General features: G+C 39.8%; 1 protein-coding gene across 4 annotated transcripts in view; it reads right to left on the bottom strand.

The window, feature by feature from the left end:
• Positions 1–23472, bottom strand: part of NUP107 (nucleoporin 107) — a 51220-nt gene that overhangs the window by 26671 nt on the left and 1077 nt on the right. For 2 of the 4 annotated variants that reach the window (XM_059683545.1, XM_059683547.1), the window contains 9 exons: positions 22500–22591; positions 22027–22113; positions 21281–21396; positions 18259–18403; positions 16222–16325; positions 11139–11266; positions 9844–9892; positions 2174–2245; positions 1707–1795 (listed from right to left, as the gene is read on the bottom strand). In XM_059683545.1, the coding sequence (XP_059539528.1) occupies positions 1707–1795; positions 2174–2245; positions 9844–9892; positions 11139–11266; positions 16222–16325; positions 18259–18403; positions 21281–21396; positions 22027–22113; positions 22500–22591 (882 nt within the window). Of the gene's footprint in view, positions 1–1706; positions 1796–2173; positions 2246–9843; positions 9893–11138; positions 11267–16221; positions 16326–18258; positions 18404–21280; positions 21421–22022; positions 22114–22499; positions 22592–23472 lie in introns of those variants that run through there. The other 2 variants (XM_059683548.1, XM_059683549.1) reach the window with 2 other exon arrangements.

The following is a 23472-nucleotide window of genomic DNA, read 5'->3' as shown; positions in this document are numbered from 1 at the left end:
ACCGTTATTTGCTTTTGTGAGGTATCCATCTAAATCTTTGCTCTTTTTATTATTGGGTTATCTTTTATTACTGAGTTATAGTTCTTTATGAACTATGGGTTCTATGTTTCTTCCAGTCTGTGGCTCACCACTAATTTATTTTCTCAATGCCTTTTAGTGAGAAGTTTTAATTGATGAAGTCAAATCAATTTTGACCCCTGATTATTGCTTTCTGTGACCTAAGAAAGAAACACTTGCCTATCCCCTAGTCATAAAGATTCCTCCTATATTTTCTTCTAAAAGCTTTATGGTTTTGATTTTTACATTTAGCACTATGATCCATCTTGAATTAATTGTTCAGTATTTTTCACATAGATACCAAGTTTTTCTCAGTTTGTTGAACAGAGAGTCCTTTCCTTATCTGATTGCTTTGATTGCTTTGTTGAAAACCAAATGACCATATAAGTGTGGTCTATTTTGGGGTTCTCTATCCTGTATTTATTTAAAACTTGCAAAGACCTTAACAGGGCATTTTAACTAAAATTTTTTTTCTGAAAATGAAAATTCCTGTTTTGCTCAGAAAAATCACAAATATTGAAGATTTAATTTTAAATAAACACTCAGTAACACTAATTACCTAGTTAACCAGAGGAAAAAATATAATTGACTTGCAGACTTTGTACATATAATATTACTGAATTCAAAGGCAATCTGAACTTTTTCTTCAAATCTTGAAATAAATTATCCCTTTAACTTAATGGTGCTTTCTGGTTTCAAGGGCATACAATAACTTAAAAGTATTGAAGGGTATGGGGAAAAAATTTTTTTTAAAAATTACAAATAGCTAGAAACATAGTACAAAGTGTTTTTTTTTTTAAAAATATTTTTTTAAATTGATTTCAGAGAGGAAGGGAGAGGGAGAGATAGAAACATGAAAGAGAATCACTGGCTGCCTCCTGCACGCCTCCTTTGCGGATTGAACCTGCAACCCTGGCATATGTCCTTGACCAGAATTGAACCCAGAACCCTTCAGTCCGCAGACTGATGCTCTACACATTGAGCAAAACCAGTTAGGGCCAAAGAGTCTTCTAGATCAAATAATGATTATTAAGAAAATATAGCAGGTGATTGCTTGAAAACGTGAATCAAACCATATCACATTCTTTTACTCTCAAGGTTTCCCATCACATTTAAAATAAAGTCCCAAACACTTACGTTTGCCTGCCTGTAAAAGTCCTACGTGAGATGGCTCTCTTCTATCTCATTTCTTATTATTCTTTTCTTTGCCGTGTTCACAATGGCCTCCTTATGAACAAACATTTTACCTTCTCAGGGTCTTGGCAATTTCTGTTCTTAACCAGAACACTTGTCCCCCATATTTTTGCATGGCTCACCACCTTTATTTCTTAAAAGCCTCTTGCTCTTAACTACCTGTTACTTCCTCAGAAAGGCCATCCCTAATCGCTTCTACTTAAAGTAGTACCCATTATCATCCTCTATCCAGCAACTCTGATTCTTTTTTTTTTTTCAAAACTTTTAATACCTAACAGGATATGTATTTGTTTTTCCTCTTAAACAATTACAAATCCCTTAAAGGCAGGGTTTTTATCTATTTTGCTCACAGACTGAATAAGTAGTAAGTGAATATTCATCTTTCAGTATTTGCTGAAAGAATGAATAAACAAAACCAACTTTAAGTCTTTGGAATAAAAGTTTTAACGACTTACCAATATACTGATTTTGCATAAAACTCAATATTATCAGAAAAATCTCCAATCTCATCTTTGGCAATGCTCTCTAACCAATCCACCACCAACTAGGAAAGTTAAAAAAAAAAAAAAAGAAAGTATTAACTATATAAAATCTGTTAGTATTTTATTTGTAGTACTCCGACACTTAATTTAAAAAAAAGTTTCTGATACAAAAATACCAAGTAACAATTTCTCTAATCACTATTTTTACTTTTTAAAGATATATTATGGCAAAAGAATGAAATTTTCCACAGGAATAATACAGTTCTTAATAGGCTTTCCTGGAAATACTAGGGTTATTATTTGAAAACCAAAAACAAGGTTCTTAATTCCTTTTAATTACAAATAAAAAGATCAAAAAGAAAAAATTAAGAAAAAAAGTTTTAAATTAAAACACCTTCATTTCTATGTTTCTAAAAAATATTTAAAAATTCTAGCCATACCTGACTTTGTCGGACAAGTGAATCTCTCTGAAACAACGCCTCCACAACTGCTTTTTCACTAGCATTAAGAGCCTATTAAAAAAATATTAAAGGAAGAAAAAAAAAGATGCTCTAAGAATATTATTTCAACAGGAAGGTAAAAACATACCAGAAATAAGGATATTCAACCACCATAAACATTTTACTACACAGCAAATTGGTATATTTTTCTAAGAAAAGTTTCTGTAAATAAATTTCAAACTGCTATATCAATGTGTGGCTGCTTTTACTTGATATTTTAGTTCTTTAGCTTTACTTGGAGTTTAAAATATCTATTTTCCCCAGAGATATTGTTTTAGGGCAGTGGTTCTCAACCTTCCTAATGCCGCGACCCTTTAATACAGTTCCTCATGTTGTGGTGACCCCCAACCATAAAATTATTTTCGTTGCTACTTCATAACTGTAATGTTGCTACTGTTATGAATCGTAATGTAAATATGATATGCAGGATGTATTTTCATTGTTACAAATTGAACATAATTAAAGCATAGTGATTAATCACAAAAACAATATGTAATTACATATGTGTTTTCCGATGGTCTTAGGCGACCATTGTGAAAGGGTCGTTCGACCCCCAAAGGGGTCGTGACCCACAGGTTGGCGACCCACAGGTTGAGAACCACTGTTTTAGGGGAAAATAAAATACAGAACAAAATGAAACAAACAAAAAAAATCATAATAAAGAGATGGACTCAGTCATGTGACATGTTAGAAAATTAACATCTAGAAACTTAAAAAATCTATTATTCTACACAGCAGAAATTGAGAGGTGATAAAACTTAACAATCCAAGGCTCTTAAGACCAACTTTAAGGACACCTTGACAAAAATATGAGTAAATAATATTAAACAGTATATTAAAAGGATAATAGTCCAGCTAATGTGGCTCAGCGGTTGGGCATCAACTCATGCACCAAGAGGTCACTGGTTCGATTCCCAGTCAGGGCACTGCCAGGATTTTGGGCTCAATCCCCAGTAGAGGGCTTGCAGGAGGCAGTTGATCGATGATGTGTTTCTCTCTCATCGACGTTTCTATCTCTCCCTCCCTCTCCCTTCCTGTATCTCTAAAAAACCAATCAAAAAATATATTTTTTAGAAAAGGATAATATGTAGTGATAGAACCTATAATCAATCTTATTCAAAGATTCAAGGAGAAAAGCCATAGGAACATCTGGATAGATGACAAAATGTCATTTGATAAAGATATCTTCATAAATTACAAATAGAAGAATATTTTCCTAATATGATGGAGTACTAACTAAAGCCTAGGACAAATATTACACTTAACTCTAAAACCAGAAAAACACACACACACAAAAACCTAAGTAGTAGTAAATACAGAAGAAGAGTCAAAGTTGTCACTGTTTTTAGTTACTAGGATTGCCTACCAGAAAACCAAGACAATCAGTAGAGAACTATTAAAGCTACTAAGTTCATTAAATAGCCACAAGTAAGATAAATAATCTTCCTAGACATGTATATCACTTGGTTGGCATAAAATAAGTATTTGCAGAATAAATAAATTAAAAGATTGAGAAAGCAACAAATGAACACAAAAATAATAAACAAACAAAAATTCATAAACAGACAACAGTATAGTGGTTACCAGATGGAAGGGGGGGTGGGAAATAGTAAAAGGTAAAGGGGTCAAGTATATGGTGACTGAAGATGATTTGACTTTGGATGGTGGGCACATAATGCAGTAGAAGATAATGTATTACAGAAATGTACACTTGAAATCTATAGAATCTAATTAATGAATGTCACCCAATAATTTTAGTTGAGAAGTTATTAAAATAAAAAAAATTTAGCCAGTTTGCTCAGTGGATAGAGTCAGCCTACTGACTGAAGGGTCCTGGGTTCGATTCCAGTCAAGGGCATATGCCCGGGTGGAAGGTTTGATCCCTAGTAGGGGGCGTGCAGGAGGCAGCAGATCAACGATTCTCTCTCATCATTCATGTTTCTATCTCTCTCTCTTTTTTTAATATATTTTATTGATTTTTTACACAGAGTAAGGGAGAGGGATAGAGAGTTAGAAACATCAATGAGAGAGAAACTTCAATCAGCTGCCTCCTGCACACCCCCTACTGGGGATGTGCTTCTCTCCCTTCCTCTCTGAAATCAATAAAAATATATAAAAAAATTTTTTTCAACCCATAGGTTGAGAACCACTGCTATTTAATAAAAGGTTAATATGCAAATACACCAAACGGCAGAACAACCAAACAACCAATCCAAGCATAATATGCTAATGATATGCTAAGGTTGCTCAACCACTGGCTATTACGTGCACTGACCACCAGGGGGCAGATGCCCCAACTGGTAGGTTAGCTTGCTGCTGGGGTCCAGCTAATCCAGACTGAGCCAGATGGGCCGGACACGCCTGGAGCCCTCCCACAGTCCCTCCCCAGCTCAACTGTGCACTGGTGGGTCCCTCAGCCTGGCCTGTCCCTCTCGCAATCTGGGACCCCTCAGTGGATATTGGAGAGCCAGTTTCAGCCCAATCCCGCAGGCCATCCCCTTGGGAGGGCACCAGATGCAGGGCTAATGGCTGGTGGGCACTGCTGTGGCAGCGCGAGCCTCTCCCGATGGGGACTGATTGGGCACGAGCCTGTGGCAGGCACAGTGGGGATGTGATGAGTGGGAGCAGCAGGTAGGAGCTGCAGGCAGCATTGGACTGCAGGTTCCAGCCTGATCCCTGCAGGCCATCCAGAGGGACCCCACCCGTGCACGAATTTGTGCACCGGGCCTCTAGTTATAACTTAAAACAGATAACTATAGAAGCTAAAAATTAGCTATAGAAGCTAATAAATTATAGCAGATATTACAGAAGCTAAAGAAAACATTTGACTGCATTCAAAATCTATCCCAACTCTTAGCTAGTTAGGAGAAAAAAAAATCCATAATCTGTAGTAAAACAAAGTCAGGAACGCTAACTGATATAATTGTATAGATGCTCCTAGTCAATGGAATAAAGGAAAAGAAGTAAGAAATTAGGAAGGATTAAGGAAACTATTTGTAAAATACTGCCAATATAGAAAGCCCAAGAAAATCAATGAAAAACTTACTAGAGCTGATAAAAGCTCCAAAAAAAATGGCCAATTATAAGTTTCACACATAAATCATTGAGCTATCTCACAGTTATAATTAATTATAAGATGTAATAGGAAAGAGAATCCATTCACAATAGGATTTACATAGACTTTCATAAAGAGCACAAATCTATATAAACTATATAAGATCTAAATAACTGGGGAGACATGCAATGATCATATACAGGAAAATTCAACATAAAAATGTCATTTCTCCTCAAATTAATTTACAAATTCAATATTACTGCAATAAATATCCCAATTAACTTTAAAAAAAATGGAAATTGTAATGTTCACCTGGAAAAAAAAAGTGTGCAAAAATAACCAAACATGTTTTTTAAAATGAAGGAGCCTAACCATCTGAGATATCAAAATTTCTGAGCTAGAGTGACTCAGGTGAGTAGTATCGCCTTTCAAATGAATCAATCAAGAAAACAGAAAAGATCCATGCATAAGTAATGATAAGTATATTTGTTTGATAAATGGTGTTGGGATAAATGACTTTCCATATAAAAAAGTTAAATCCCTTACATCTTTTTTTAAAAAATATATTTTTATGATTTCAGAAAGGATGGGAGAGGGAGAGAGAATTACTGATGGGCTATCTCCTGCATGCCTCTACTGGGGATCAAGCCCACAACCTGAGCATGTGCCCTGACTGGGAATTGAACTGGGACCTCCTGGTTCTTAGGTCAATGCTCAACCACTAAGCCATGCCGGCTGGGCTAAATTCTTTGCTGCTTCAGAGACAAACTTACTCCAGATGAATCCAAGAGCTTATTATATAGAAAACTAGGGGCCCGGTGCACGAAATTCGTGCACTGGGTGTGGGGCGGGGGGGAGTGTCCCTCAGCCCAGCCTGCCCCCTCTCACATACTGGGAGCCCTCAGGCGTTGACCCCCATCTCCCTCCAATCGCAGGATCGGCCCCTTGCCCAGGCCTGACGCCTCTGGCCTAGGCACCCGGCCGGGCAGCGGGGACCTGCAGTGGCAGCGGGGGGCGCCGCGATCGCGCGGGCTCCGCCCCTGCCCCTGCAGGATGCCTCTGGCTGAGGCGTCCGGCTCGGGCAGCGGGGACCCGCAGCTGCAGCGGCCCCGCGATCGTGGGCTTCGCTTTAGGCCCAGGCAAGGGACCCCTAGCTCCCGGGACTGCCAGCTTCGACCGTGCCCAGCTCCCATCGCTGGCTCCACCCCTACTTCCTGCTATCACTGGCCAGGGCGGCAAAGGCGCCTGATTCTCTGATCATGGCTGGGGGGCAGGGCAAAGGCGGCCCCAGGGCTGCCTTTGCCCTGCCCCCCAGCTCTTAGCTCTGCCCTGGGTTTCCGATCACTGTCAGTGGCAGGGGGCTTCTTCCTGCTTTCCCTTTCGCCTCCCTGCATTGTGCCTACATATGCAAATTAACCGCCATCTTGTTGGCAGTTAACTGCCAATCTTAGTTGGCAGTTAATTTGCATATAGCCCTGATTAGCCAATGAAAAGGGTATCGCCGTACGCCAATTACCATTTTTCTCTTTTATTAGTGTAGATAAGATTTAGATCTGGAAGAAAACATTGGAAAATATTTTTTTAAATAGATAGTAAAGGTCTTCTTTAACAAGACAGAAGATAGTGAATGACAAAGGAAAATATGACAAATGTGATCAGTTAGATATGGAAATGTCAGCTTTACAAAAACCCTTAAACAAAGCTGAAAGACAAGTGAAAGAAAGATGATTATCTTTAATATATACAAGAAAAGAATTATTAGGAAAATAAGTTAAGGATATGAATATAGAATTTATATAAATCTGTAAGAATGACAAATATCCCACCTCACCACTAATTGTCACTGACATGTATCTTAAAATAATGAGATATCTTCCCTCCAATTGGCAAATTCAAATGATTAATATCAGAGTAAACATTTTCACACACTGTGAGAGTGTATGTAAATTGGTACATTCCATTACCAAACTTTGACCCAACAATTTCACTTCCAGAAATATAGAAAATACTCAAATACATAGATAAGTATGAAGAAGAATATTCATTGCATTATTGATTGCTATAGCAAAAAGTACTGGAAACAACCTATATATATATCCAGCCAAATGTCTGAAAAAATTATGGTACATTTATGTTCTCATATACTATAAAAAAAATAAGGTAAACATAAGTAAACTGACATGAAAAGCAACTAGAAATATTGATAAATAAAAACTCTCAGAATAATGTACAAATTAAATCATACCATATGTTAAAAAAAAATCTGTGTGAATAGAGCCTGGGAGACTAGATGAAAGCTACTGCCGTAATCCCTGCAAAGAATGATGACGGCTCAGGCTGAAGTGCTGGCAACAGAAACAGAGATGAGTGGTCACAGTTGGGACTGAAGAGATAGAAGAGAGTCAACCAGACTTGATGATGGATTCCATTTTGGAGAGCAGACAGAGACCAGGATCTACACCCTTGCTACTCCGAGTGGAGTATACAGAACAACAGCATCAGCATCACCTGGAAGCTTATTAAAAATGCAGAACTGCTCTAGCTGGTGAGGCTCTGTGGACAGAGCTTCAGCCTGCGGACTGAAGGGTCCCGGGTTCAATTCCGGTCAAGGGCACATGCCCGGGTTGCGGGCTTGATCCCCTGTAGGGGGCTTGCAGGAGACAGCTGATCAATGATTCTCTCTCATCACTGATGTTTCTATCTCTCTCTCCCTCTCCTTTCCTCTCTGAAATCAATAAAAATATATATTTTTTAAAAATGCAGAACTTATGCCCTGACCAGTGTGGGTCAGTTGATTTTATGTCCTGTGCACCAAAGGTCGCCAGTTCGATTCCCAGTCAGAGTACAGGCCTGGGGTTGCAGGCTCAATCCCTGGTAGAGGGTTGTGCAGGAAAAAACCAATCCATATTTCTCTCTCTCTTTCCCTCTCCCTTCCTCTCTAAAAAAAAAAAATCATAAAAAATATCTTTTTTAAAAAAATGCAGAACTTAGGCCCCACACCAGAACTAGTGAATCAGAATCTACATTTTAACAAGATACCCAGGTGACTCATGTGCACAAAGCAGTTTGAGAAATACTGATTTAGAGGACATTCAGGTTCCTTGGAAAACTGCCTATGGTGCTGTCCAGTGAAAGACAAAATCGGGTTTGGCTTTTGGCAGGTTTGAGTTATGATGCTTGAAAGTTATTTTGAATAGAAAAGACTAGACTAGATTAAAGTAGAATAAAAAAAAGGTGCTCGCTCTTGAAGGGGAGCAGTTTGTAAGTTCCCCTGAGTCTACTAGGAGGCAGAAAAGAAAAATATGGGGAAACTATTTATAGAATGAAACAGAGCCAGGGGACACATTCCTTTCAGGCTCTATCTTCTTTCTGCTTGGAGTCAAGAAAGGAATACATTCCAGCATTGATGAGGAGTCTGCACAATTCAATAACCTGATACCCTTGCTAGGCACCAAGTCATTGAATCCTGCAACACTTTACCGAGACTGTATAAAAAATAAGCCCTTGAGCTTCTGCTGAACAGCCTGAGGGACAACCCCCCTTAAATTTTCTAGAGGTTCAATGTTTGATACAGAAGACAGTGAAGCATACCCCTCTTCACCTTTGAGATCCCTGTCTGAAGGAAGAGATCTCTAAAGCATCACAGTGGCTCTTTCCAAGAGTTAACCGAGTATTTCACAATGAAACTCTCATCTTTATCTTTTAAAAAACCCCAAAACTGCCAAAACCGGTTTGGCTCAGTGGATAGAGCGTCGGCCTGCGGACTGAAAGGTCCCGGGTTCGATTCCGGTCAAGGGCTTGTACCTGGGTTATGGGCACTTCCCCAGTGGGGGATGTGCAAGAGGCAGCTGATTGATGTTTCTCTCTCATCGATGTTTCTAACTCTCTATCTCTCTCTCTTCCTCTCTGTAAAAAAATCAATAAAATATATTTAAAATAAATAAATAAACAAATAAATAAATAAATAAAAAACCCCAAAACAATAACAACAAAAAAGGAAACTATGTTTGTATATATCCTATGTAATAAAAGAGTAATATGACAATCGGCGGAACGGTGGAATGACAGGTGGCTATGATGCACACTGAGCAGGCAGGCAGGCAGGCAGAGTGGTTAGGGGTGATCAGGCAGGCGAGTGGTTAGGAGCCAGCGGTCCCAGATTGCGAGAGGGATGTCCCAAGGATCGGGCCTAAACCAGCAGTCGGACATCCCCTGAGGGGTCCCGGATTGCAAGAGTGCGCAGGCCGGGCTGAGGGCGCCCCCATACCCCCGTGCACAAATTCTGTGCACTGGGCCTCTAGTGCATGTACAAAAATGCATAGAAAAATGTCCGATGGGCTACAATACCAAACTCTTAGACTGAACAGTAAGAGAAATAAAGTGGACTTTTATCTTTTATTCTATAATATAAATAAGTATTTAATTATTTTATCTTTTACTCTATCTTTTATTTACTTAAAAAATATTAAAATGAAGAAACTCAAAAATCAAATTCTACTACTAAAAACATTTTAATTTTTAAGCATTTATGAAAAAAAATTAATATAAAACTTACGGTAACTGCAAACATATTTTCATCTTCTAAGGCACACTGTATCCTGTCTCTGGGGAAAAATAACACAAAATTTCACATACGTATATAAAACCACCTTTTAAGCTATATGCATGCACAAACCTACAATCTAAAAAGTGGGTTTCAATTACCTTAGCCATCATGCTTTAAACACAAGATACAAGCAGTAAATGCCTTCTGAATTTCACCCAAATAAAACTGATATTTCTTAAAAATACACCCTGCAACAAGCATATCACACTCGCGGCCCACAACGAATATGTTTGCAGCCCAGCCAATGTAACAGTATGTAAGAAACATTTTAATAAAAATTTTGTAACTTAATTTTTACAATATCCTGTTATACATAATTATTAATAAGGAACTACGACATTTGCTAATGACTGATTACTATAATCGTGTTGCATTCATTTCCCTTATGCACCTTACACACAGGTGCACCATTTCTTTCCACTAATACTAGCTGCGAATATTTTAGCAGCCAATTGCCACATCATTAGTCTGGACTGACTTGTTTGGTGTGTGCAATAGGAAATATTTCATTTTCGGAGAACAGGAAAAATAGGTTTATTTGTGTTACGCTTATTAATTTGTGCAGTTATTCAGTGTCTGGTAAGTTAATGTTCAAGAAAAAATATTAATTTTTATTAAAATGTGTATTATTTTATCTTAATGATTACTCATTTATTTCAGCCCTTTGTATCCAGCATGTCTCTATCGAAATAAACCTACGTTTCTATGAAAATTGAAGCTTTTGTTTTTTTGCGGCCCACATAAACTTACACCTGGTTTACTCGGCCCGTGTTAGCTTTTGAGTTTGACATGCTTACCCTACAGTCTTTAACAACTACCTGCTGATGCATACACCTAACTTTTGAATATAATGTTTTCGCATGGCAAGATTTTCTCATAAGGATGAGAGAGTAACAATGAACCAAAACCACTGAGCATCTGAGAGAAGAAAAATTTTGTTTATTTCTTTCAAACATCCATATTACATAAATCATCAGTTTTTTCTTTTAATCTATCCTCTCCCAAGTATTATAGTATTTTTAGCACTTTCCTTAAATCTTTATAGATATCCAACTTTTAGTAGCCACCAGCTTTATGATCTGATATTCAACTCCTCCCTCACTCACTCCTAACAACTAAGGCATCAGAAATGATAAGCGTAAAGAATAGCAGAACCTATTTCCAAACACATCCTACTCTAACTTTTAAATTAATTTCTCAGTTGGTTTGTGTTTATTTTATTCATGACTTGTACACCACTTTACCTGTACAAAGAAGCCAGCAGCCTCCACGTGACCATCTCCTGTTGAAGAAGCCAGAGCATACTGGCTGTTTTTGAAAACTTTTGAAGACCAGGTGTTGCTCGGTTCACTATTTTACTCAGTATGTTCACCTGGATTATAAACACAGACATAAGGAAGTTTCCTATAATCCTGAATGACAACTTTGTATTCTTTAAGTATATTGTGCTAAAACTAATTACATAATAGTATGTATGTACATAATCCTATCTAATAATAGAGAAACATGGTAATTAACCATAACTTCACTACCCTTCCCATTGGCTAATCAGCAAGATATGCAAATTAACTGCCAACAAAGATAGCGGCCGGCAGCCACGCAACTGAAGCGAACATGAGGCTTGGTTGCTCCAGTGACGAAGGAAGCCAAGGCTCCCCACCTGCCGCAGCCCAGCTCTGAGCTCCAGATGCAACAATGTTGCAATTATAGAAGCTAAACAAACTCCAGATACCTGCTTTCAGCCACCAGCGGGCTCAGAGCTTAGAGCGCCAGTGATGGTAACAGAGTTTCAATTATAGAAGCTAAACAAACTTAGATACCTGCTTTCAGCCAGCTGCGGCCTCAGAGCTGGAGCCGGCTTTCAGCTCCAGTGACAGCTACAGAAGGTAAATAAATCCCAGAAAAAGAAAAAAAAAAAGAGGCTGGGAGCCCCAGTCACCCGCCAGCCTGAAAACGGCCCTCAGCCCCTCACCCAGACTGGCCAGGCACCCCAGTGGGGACCCCCACCCTGAAGGGGGTGTGGCCAGCTGCAAACAGCCATCAGCCCGTCATCCAGGCTGGCCAGGCACCCCAGTGGGGACCCACACCCTGAAGGGGGTGTGACCAGCTGCAAACAGCCATCAGCCCGTCATCCAGGCTGGCCAGGCACCCCAGTGGGGACCCCCACCTTGAAGGGGGTGTGGCCAGCTGCAAACAGCCATCAGCCCCTAACCCAGGCTGGCCAGGCACCCAAGCGGGACCCCCACCCTGATCTAGATCACCCTTGAGGGCAAAGCAGCCAGCCCCCACCCATGCACCAGGCCTCTATCCTACATAGTAAAAGGGTAATATGCAAACTGACCCTAACAGCAGAAAGACTGGGAATGACTGGTCACTATGACACACACTGACCACCAGGGGGCAGACTCTCAATGCAGGAGCTGCCCTCTGGTGGTCAGTCGCTCTCACAGTGGGGAGCTCTGCTCAGCCACAAGCCAGGCTGATGGCTGCCAGTACAGCGGTGGTGGTGGGAGTCTCTCCTGCCTCCTCAGCAGTGCTAAGGATGTCTGACTGCAGTTTAGGCCTGCTCCCTGCTGGCAAGTGGGCATCCCCCGAGGGCTGCCGGGCTGCCAGAGGGATGTCTGATTGCCATCTTAGGCCCAATCCCCCCCGGGAGCAGGCCTAAGCCAGCAAGTGGTCACCCCCAAGGGGTCCCAGACTGCGAAAGGGCACAGGCCGGGCTGAGGGGCCCCCCCACCCCCGCCAGAGTGCACAAATGTTTGTGCACCGGGCCTCTAGTCTATATATATAAAAAGCCAGTGTCCCTAACGACCAGAATGACCAATCGACTGGTTGCCATGAGGTGGCATTGACCACTTCTTGGTTCCCGCCTGCCCCCCAAACTCCCCACAGGCTCCAATGAATCAGCAATGGTGAATGAGGGAATAGGGTGGGTGGCGGGAGGACTGGGCTGGCTGTCAAGCTGTTGGGATCACCAGCTTATCCCTGGCTGCTTGGGGTCTCAGGCCTGCGGGAAAGTGGGCGCTGGCAACTTTACCTCCTTGTGTGTGCGCCGGGCCGGCCGCTGATGGAATGCACTGCCCGCTCGGGGCTGCTCATGCTGGGACGGGTAGGTTGCAGGTGCACCCCGCAGCCTCCGTCAGTGCCTCAAGTCCCAGCAGCAGTGGCAGTGGCAGCAGCGGCGACACCCACATGAGCAGCCCCGAGCAGGCAGCACGTTCCATCAGAGGCCGGCCCAGCACATGGAGATGAAGTCTCCGAGCAGTGCAGATGAGCTGGTGATCCCAACAGCCTGACAGTCCGGCAGTGGGGGCAGCGTTTGCCTGGGGACTGGCGAACGGGCAGAAGATGGCCCTGATCGCAGGAGGCTAGGCCTAGAGACCCTATCTGCATGATTAAATCATGCGCTGGGCGTCTAGTTATATTATAAATATGTCCTGCCTATCTATGGTCTTTTTTAACTGAATTTAATATAACGTTTCCACTAGAAGTGGCCTTAAAGTAAGGAGTGTTTATGTGAGTATATATGTAAAAGTTTAACATAACCTAGACTGAACAAGAACAGCTTTGGGTATATTTTTTTCCTCTCTGTATATTACCCAGAAGATAAGCTAACTCTAACCTACACCTGACAAAATCATAACATGAACCAACAGAGTAGCAATGAAAATTAAAAATGAGATATCTTCAAATTATGGCTGATAAATTTATACCATATAACAAATCAAGAAAAATGTTTTCTTAAGATTGGCACCAAAACAATGCCAATTCTAGCCAAAACTTCAAAGTAAGTCCCTCCTTGTTCTAAAACAGTTCTTAACCTTTTTGGGACTGAGGTAAGTGTGAAAAATTAATGAAAGATATGCATGTTCTCTCCAGAAACACACACAAAAATTTGTTTATCAGGAGATTTAAGTACTCTGGGAAAAAGAAACCTTTCTCAAAGGTATTAATGAGCTGGCACAATAAGAGCACCCCCTTATCAAAGGGAATAAAGAAACATGATTATTCTCGTTCAAACCTTGAAGAATCACCACCACAACAGGTTTCCCTCCCTTTGAAAAGTATTCACAAAGTAATGTTACTTCTGTCTTAGGCCAGTTTTTAATAAAAGTGGGGGCAGCGTTTGGCATATCTATACTCTCATTCATTAAATTCTTTTTTTTCCTTTTCATTGAATTTATTCGGGTGACACTGGTTAACAAAATTATGCAGATTTCCGGTGCACAATTCCATAATATATCATCTGTTCACTATATTGCGTGTTCACCACCAAGTCTCCTTCCATTACCATTTATTTCCTCTACTAGAGGCCCAGTGCACAAAATTCGTGCACTTATGGGTGGGGGGCAGTAGTTCCTCAGCCCGGCCTGCGCCCTCTCACAGTCTGGGAGCCCTCAGGGGATGTCTGACTGTCAACTTAGGCCCAGGACATCCTTAGTGCTGCTGCGGAGGCAGGTGAGGCTCCCACCACTGCCACTGCGCTCGCCAGCCATGAACTCAGCTCTGGCTGAATGGCGCTTCCCCTGTGGGAGTGCACTGAGCGTCTGCCCCCTGGTGGTCAGTGCACATCACAGCGACTGGTCATTCCACCATTCGGTCCATTTGCATATTAGCCTTTCATTATATAGGATGCCCTCCTCCACCTCCCCTCAACCCCTACCCTCAGCAATTACCACTGTTGTCCGTCAATGTCCCTGAGTTTTCTTTTTCTCAACCCCCCCCCCCCAATTCTCTTGTCTCTTTATGGCATGATAAGCTTTTAACACTGAATACTATTCTATTGTCTGAACCCAGTACCACAGTTGATTTATCCATTCACCTACTGCAGGGGTGGGAAATGTCCAGCCTGCTACAGACCGTATAAGGCCCACGAAATTATTTGGTCTGGCTTTGCCAAGGCAACTGCAGGTGGAACTCAAAATTCAATAAATCTAGGAGTTTTCATAGCAGCATAAATTTATATTAAGTGAATGATGTTATAAATATCCAATTAGTCCTTGGTAGAAAAAAGGTTCCCCACCCCTAACATACTGAATGGCACCTTGGTTGATTCCAAATTAAGCCAATCCTATATAATAAAACCTTAAAATGCAAATGGACCAAACAGTGGAACAACCAGTCACTATTATGCGCACTGACCACCAGGGGGCAGACGCCCAACGCAGGAGCTGCCCCCTGGTGGTCAGTGCGCTCCCACAGGGGGAGTGCCGCTCAGCCAGAAACTGGGCTCACAGCTGGTAAGCACAGCAGCAGTGGCGGGAGCCTCTCCCGCCTCCATGGCAGCGCTAAGGACCCCTGGGGGGATGTCCTGGACTGTGAGAGGGCTTGGGCTGGGCTGAGGGGACCCCCACCCCCCAGTGCACGAATGTCATGCACCAGGCATCTAGTTATGAATAAAGCTGCTACAAACATCTATATGCAGGTTTTTGTGTAAATATAAATTTTTAACTTATTTGAGTAAATACCAGAGAATGAACGTTGGATCGTATGCTAACAGTATGCTTAGATTTGTAAGAAACTGTCTTCTAAAGTGGCTGTACCGTTCTACATTCCCACCATCAATGAATGAGAGTTCCTGCTACTTCACATCCTTGCCAGCATCTGGTGGTTATTAGTGTTTTGGATTCTTGCCATACCAATGTACTGTGTCATCTCATTGTTTTAATTTGCAATTTCCTAGTGACATCTAATGTTGAGTATCTTCTGATATGCTTATTTGCCACCTGTACATGTTCTCTGGTGAGGTGTCTATTAACATGTTTTGTCTATTTTTTAATTGGATTGTTCATTTTCTTATTATTGAGTTTTAAGAGTTCTTTATATATTTTATTTTATTATTTTTTTTTTGTTAATCCTCACTTGAGAATATTTTTTTCATTGATTTTTAGAGAGAGTGGAAGGGAGAGGGAGACACACAGAGAGAGAAACATCAATGTGAGAAAACACATCGACTGGTTGCCAGGGATTGAGTCTGCAACTAAGGTACGTGCCCTTGACCAGAATCGAACCTATGTCCCTTCACTGATTCTCTACCCACTGAGCCAAACTGGCTAGGGCTAAGAGTTCTTTATTTTAGATTTTCCTTTTTTAAAGCAGCAGAATCCTTTTGACTCCAAAACAAATCTGATATGGACCCTCAGTATGTAAAAAGCAGAGCTACTTTGGCTGATGTGCCAACCAAGCCATCCCTGCCATTATAGCTAAAACATCTCTTTTAAATAACATACAGAAATTCACAGGTTGATGCTGTTCAAAAAAAAAAAAAAACACAAAAGAAAACTAAGCATACTGAAGTTTGACCAACAATGGTGTGAATTAACATACCTGAACACTACAAATGTTTTCATACTCTTCTACAAGGTCAAAAACTGTAGTTGAAGAGTGCTTCAAAAAAGACTGCAGGAAATCAGAAAACATACTCATGGATGCTAGAACACATTAAAAAGAAAAGAAATAAAAAACATTAAATGACATACTTCTAGGTAATTGTTTGAAAACTTAAAAGCATAGGTACGAGTCTTTTTTTACTGCAATATGTTTTAAAAAATTATAATTGTGGTAAAATGCACATAAAATTTACCATCATAACCATTTTTAAGTGTATAGTTCAGTGGCAGTAAGTACATTCACACTGTTGTGCTACCGTCATCACCATCTATTCACAGAACTCTTTTCATCTTGTAAAACTAAAAACCTCAGAATAGTCAAAACAACCCTAACAAAGAAGAACAAAGCTGAAGGTATCACACTTCCTGATTTCAAGCTATCTTACAAGGCTAGAGTAATCAAAACAGTATGGTACTGGCATAAAAACAGACACACAGACCAGAATAGAGACTCCAGAAATAAACTCCCACATATAAAATCAACTAATATTTGACAAAGGAGCCAAGAATACTCAATGGGGAAAGGATAGCCTTTTCAATAAATGGTATTGGGAAAACTGGATATCCACATGCAGAAAAATAATAATGGACCCCTATTCTACATGACTCATACAAATGATTAGAAATAAATTAAAGACTTAAACATAAGACCTGAAAACGTACAACTTCTGGAAAAAAAATATAGGGAAAAAGCTTCCTGTCATTAGTCTTGGAAGTAATTTTTTGGATATGACATCAAAAGCACAAGCAACAAAAGCAAAAATCAAGTGAGACTATATCAAACTAAAAAGTTCTGCAAAACAAAAGAAACAATAAAATAAAAAGGCAGCCTATGGAATGGGAAAATATATTTATGAACCATATACCTGATAAGGAGTTAATCTCCAAAAATACACTGAGTGGCCAGATTATTATGACCGGCCAGATTATTATGACCACCCCATCAGTACTTCGTTGGGCCATCTTTTGCCTTCAATACTGCGGCGATTCTTCTTGGCATTGACTCCACGAGATGTTGAAAGGTGATGCGAGGAATCTGACACCATGCCTGATGAATAGCACTGTCCAGTTCTGTGAGATTTGATGGTTGTGGAACCAGCTGCCTGATGGCTTTTAACTTCGTCCCACAAATGCTCAATTGGATTGAGATCTGGTGATTGTGGGGGCCACCTAAGCAAGGTAAAGTCTCCCTCATGTTCTTGAAACCACTTCTGCACAATACGAGCACCGTGGCGGCATGGCGCATTGTCTTGTTGGAGGAAGCCATCTCCATTGGGATACGCCATCAACATGATAGGATGAACTTGATCAGCAACGATACTTAGGTATGTTGTGCTATTCAGACGTTTATCATGATCTGGCCCTCTAGCAACGTCAGCGCGAAATTATAGCTAATTTCCCTACAAACGTCAGGTGGTCATAATAATCTGGCCACTCAGTGTATATAGCATTAGCATGCCGGCTGATGATGACGATAAAACTGTGAAGAACTTATATGATAATGTGCAGATACAGAGACACTAAAAGCAAAAATTTTCCCCAAAAGGGAATGGTAATAACTAACCTAAACCTAGAAAGGTTTCAATACTATTTGAAAAAACAACATCAACATCCAGGCCAAAGCAAGACAGGTCAGCAGTGTTAGATAAAACTCAACCTAAAAAAAAAGAGAAGCTCTTTCAACAGCACAAATAAAAAAAGAATAAAAATATCAGAGACCTGTCTACTAATAAGCTAATAGGCCGCTCTTTACACTGAAGGATAAAATGGCAACATGCTGCTCCAACTGAGAACTAAGGTGACATTCTCAAACTTCTAGAGCTACTACATCAATTGGCTTAGCCATTAACAGAGCTAATTAGCTCAACAAAAAAATATTTAATGATGACATTCAGGAACAGGAGGGGATAGCTTCCTTGACCTTAGTAAAGCGACAGGCTACCCGTTGTTACAAACAAAGCTCAAAACCATTTACCAGCTTCTCCAGGATCATCCTCACGTAACATCACAGCACTGAGGGTTACGTCCTCTGTTACACCATGGGGCTCTAAGTTTGTGAAGAGCCCTGAACGCTGTACTGAGAATGCCGCGGTCCAATTACTGTCGTCCAGATTAGTTACCTTATAAAAAAGGAAGATACGAAAAAGAAATGGAGTTATTGCCATTGAGTGAATAAAGACATTAATGCTGTTACGTTTTTTTAAAACATTATGTATATTTTCCATTTTCAAAAGATAGCCTTGGGGGCTATTTTGAGAAGGAAAGTGTGTTGCCGAAACCGGTTTGGCTCAGTGGATAGAGCATCGGCCTGCGGACTGAAAGGTCCCAGGTTCGATTCTGGTCAAGGGCATGTACCTGGGTTGTGAGCACATCCCCAGTAGGAGATGTGCAGGAGGCGGCTGATCGATGTTTCTCTCCCATCGATGTTTCTAACTCTCTATCCCTCTCTCCCTTCCTCTCTGTAAAAAATCAATAAAATATATTTTAAAAAAAAAGAAAAAAGAAAAAAAAGAGAAGGAAAGTGTGGCTTTTTCAAATTGCTTTCTTCTTTGTACTACTCCTGCTTTAAAAATAAAAAAAAATAAAAAGCCAATAGAGACTACATCTTGTAATATTTAAGCTGATATAAGTAGGTAAGTAAGGAATTCCTACCGCTCTAAGTTCACATTAATTTTTTATGTTGGGAAAACTGTACTGGACAAATGACCCAGCTTCTTCAACAAATAAATAGTAATTTTAAAAAAAGATGAGGGAGATGCCCAGCCAGCATGGCTCAGTGGTTGAACATCGACCTATGAACCAGGAGGTCATGGTTCAATTCCCAGTCAGGGCACATGCCTGGGTTGCTGGCTCGATCCCCAGTGTGGGGTGTGCAGGAGGCAGCCGATCAATGACTCTCTCTAATCACTGATGTTTCTATCTTTCTCCCTGTCCCTTCCTCTCTGAAACAAAAGAAAAAAAAAAGATGAGGGAGAAACTTAAGGGATTTAAAAGACATATCAACCAAATGCAATACGGTGACCTTGTTTGGTTCCTAATTTGAACCAACCAACTTAAAAAAAATTGACAAAACTCAGGAAATGTGACCAGTTAATGAATATACAATAATAAATATAAAGTAGATATGTAAAATGAAAAAGGAATTAGTCTCTATATGTTTGGGGGAGGTTTAAATGTTAGAGATGCTGTAGGTTTAGTCCCAGACTACTACAATAAAGTGAGTCACATAAATTTAGGGGTTTCTCAGTATATATAAATCATGTTTACACTATACCGTAGTCGATTAAGTGTGCAATAGCAGTATGTCTAAAAAATAATGCACATACCTTAACAAAAAATATTTTATTGCTAAAAAATGCTAACGATCATCTGTGCTTTCAGTGAGTCATAAATTTTTGCTGGTGGAGGGTCTTGCCTTCAATTTATAAAAAAAAATGTAATATCTGTGAAGCACAATACAATGATGTATGACCTGTATGTATTGTTTTTATGTTACAGAAAGTGTCGCTCTGTCTCAAAGGTATGTATTGAAGTATTTATGAATGAAATTCCCAGTGAGGGCACAACAACCTTTCAGTGCACAGGACAATGGTTATGAAATTTGAGAGTTGTAAAGTAATATAGGGGAAATGCCATGGTATAGATGAGACAAGATCAGCCATATATTGTTAACTGTTGAAACTGAGGAATGAGCACATGGGGGCTTATGCTACTATTCTATTTTCGGAGATATTTTAAAATATCCATAATAAAGTTGTTTTTTAATCCTCGCTTCAGGACATTTCCATTGATTTTTCCAGAAAGAGAAACACCAATGTGAGCAACATCTACTGGTTGCCTTCTGCACTCACCCGGACCGGGGTTGGGATTGAACCCAAGACCTTTCAGTGTACAGGATGATGCTCCTATCAACTGCACCACACTGGCCAGGTCCATAAAAAAGTTTTTAAAAATTCACCTTTATTTAAAATCCAGGCATAAACAACAATAAAACTATACCTTTAAATCAGTCTCCCAAGGAAAATGCTAAAGATGGGTGGTGAAACCCTATATACTCATGAGACACTAACCATGGGCTGAGGAGAACTCAGTTTCAACTATTAGAGACTGATTAACAGTTCACTCCCTCTGGGTACGTATCATCATTAGTACAAGGATCAAGTGAAATCTTACACAGCAATGACATTTTGCATTCAGAAAAATACTTTGCTCCGCAATCAAGTCTTGGTAAGCAAATATATGGTAAAAGTAATGTAAAAATTTTACTTCCTTCAGGCAACCTACATATCCAAGGCCACCTCTTATAGCCAATATTACAACTGGCAAAACAAATCAAGAAAATACATTTGACTGCGCAGTAATTCATAAACATTTTATAATAATCAATACACACCTTATTCTACCCTTGCCTTTAAGAGAGTAACAACTTTACTATTAATATTGAAGCTGTGAAGCCAGTAAATAATAAAAGTCATCTTTTGCTTAAATCCAGAGGCAGTCAATTCACTCATGTTTTTTTTTAAATCCTCACCTGAGGAAATGCTTAGAGATCATTGTTACACTCTATAAATCCACAAGACTATAATAAACATTTCAAAGATCAAGTTAACCTTCTAAGATAAAGACAGGTTTAACAATCAAAACCGCTCATCAGAAAACACCAAATTTAGACAATTTCAAGTGCGTGTAAAATTTGTGCCTTTTTAATAAGCACAGAGTCAAATACAGAAGAATTGTTTTTATCTCATTTTTGGAATGAAATGTGCCTACTAAGTCCTCTACTCTTCCAACAAAACTCTTCTGTTTTTATTCTTCTTCCTAGTGAGATACAATTCTTTCTTTTTCTGTAGTATTTAAACCAGGTCAAGTCATTCTATATCACAGTTTATATGACATTTCTTCTGCTATTTTAAATACTGTACCATAGTGATTCCTAGAGAGCATCATATCATACTTTTATGAAAGGGAGAAAATTTCAGTCTTATATTTCAACATACCATAGATAGATTTCCCAATAACCCTGAAGACTGTGTAAACCGGGGAGACCTCCCTCCCGTTCCAAGAATGCAGGAAACATCTGGCTGCCTGAGAAAGCTTCGGTTTGGTGGAGTAACTACAAACAAGAAGTTGGTAAAAAAAATCCAGAGTGCATAAGCACTGATCATGAAAACAGAATAAGCACACAAACAATAAAGAACAAATAATATTCAGTTTTCAATTACTTCAATTATAAGCAAATAAATACTTTACATATTCATTTCCATATGAAGAATTTAACTTATTTTGATAATATTGAGCCCATCAAGAAAAATTTACTGCAAACAGAGATGCTTTCATTATAGCATAACTGAGCAGTAAAAAAGAACACTAATGAGTCAATGGATTCTTCATATTCTAATTTTATAAAATAGCACACTGAAGAGGCAGTACAGTGTAGAGGGCATGGCCTTTGGAGTAAGCAGATCATTATTTGAATTTTGGTTCCAATACTTACATACTTACTTGGCTATGTTATCAGCATTAATTAACTTCTCCAAGTCTCACTTTCAGTTGTGGCAAAATAGAGATAATACCTATATAACAGTTATTGTGTATTTATGTAAAACAGAGCTATAAATAGCAACTGCAATCGTTATTATTTGTTCTTAGTTATTGATATTTCAACCAATATAATTTAAGTGTATCATCAGTGTTAGCTACTACTACTACCACTATTAAATGCTTTATAAGCAGAAAATCTTACAAGGCGGTCGAAATGAGCTGGGAGTTCGAGGGGTAACCTGGTTTCTTGGAGTGGTATTGGCAAAAATTTCATCTTGGGATGCCCGAACTGTAGGAAGTTAAGAAATATTTTCCATGTACAAAATACACCATTAAAGTTAGAATTAACCATGTTTACACTATACAAAATATATGAATACATTTTTCAAGGACAAGGGATTTTATGTCTATCATGTTTTCTATGCAAACAATAAATAATTCTCTCTACCATTTAAGTTCTCAGATTTCAGTCTTAGATTACTGCACACTGAACTAAGAGTTCTTAGTCACATTTCAAATTGCTTACTTACCAAATAGCATATCTGAGAAATCAAAAAATAGTTTCTGCAGCATTTTATTACAGCTAGTGTTTAATACCTCTCATAAAAAGAAAATTCTATAATCCTGATCCCAAACATGCTGCAATTTTTATGATACTTAAAATGCAAAGGATACTTAAAACTCTTTTTTGAGCGCTCTGTTTCCGCGCAGTCCGTGTCACCTCCGCCTCCCGGATCACAGGGGATGGCATCTCTCCAAAGCCACTCCTAAAACAGCACAATCAAGCTCATGTGAATGAAATGAGAATGTAGCATTTGCACAGAACTTTATCATCATGATTGGAGCAAAGGATCCTGAGTTAGTCAAGGTATAGATCATCACAGTAGCTAGGTCTTCGCTTTTTGTTGTTGTTAATTCTCACCTGAGGATATATTTCCCCCCCACTGTTTTTAGAGAGTGGAAGGGAGGAAGGGAGCGGGAAGAGAGAAACAATGATGTGTGAAAGACACACTGATTGGCTGCCTCCCGCACATGCCTCAACCGGGGCCAGGGATTGAACCTGCAACCAAGGGAACTGAACCCTTTGGAGCACAGGCCCATGCTCTAACCCAGTCGTGGGCAAACTACGACCCGCGGGCCGGATCTGGCCCGTTTGAAATGAATAAAACTTTTGAAAAAAAAGACCGTACCCTTTTATGTAATGATGTTTACTTTGAATTTATATTAGTTCACACAAACACTCCATCCATGCTTTTGTTCCGGCCCTCCGGTCCAGTTTAAGAACCCATTGTGGCCCTCGAGTCAAAAAGTTTGCCCACCCCTGCAACCAGTACACAATCTTGGCCAGGGCTCATCTTTGCTCTTTTTGTTGACAATGCCCTTCCAGTTCTAAATCCTGCTATCCCTCAAAGTCCTGCTTAAACTTTACCTGCACAAAGACTTCTTGGCTTTCTAGCACGCAGTACATTTTCTCCTTTGCAATTATTCCAACACTTGGAATGAGCTTTTCCTCCACTTAAAACCTTCAGATGACTACTGCTGACTTACAGAATCAAGTCCAAGTTTCCTCCCATGGTTTTTATAATCTGACTCCAGCTGACCAACTTCAGCCTTACCGTCAGTCACAAACATCACCCCCACACAAACA

The sequence above is a fragment of the Myotis daubentonii genome, chromosome 2 (assembly GCF_963259705.1).
Source record: "Myotis daubentonii chromosome 2, mMyoDau2.1, whole genome shotgun sequence".
NCBI classification, from domain to species: domain Eukaryota; kingdom Metazoa; phylum Chordata; class Mammalia; order Chiroptera; family Vespertilionidae; genus Myotis; species Myotis daubentonii.
The sequence above is the reverse complement of the archived record's forward strand: the minus strand, read 5'-3'. Positions and strand labels throughout refer to the sequence as shown.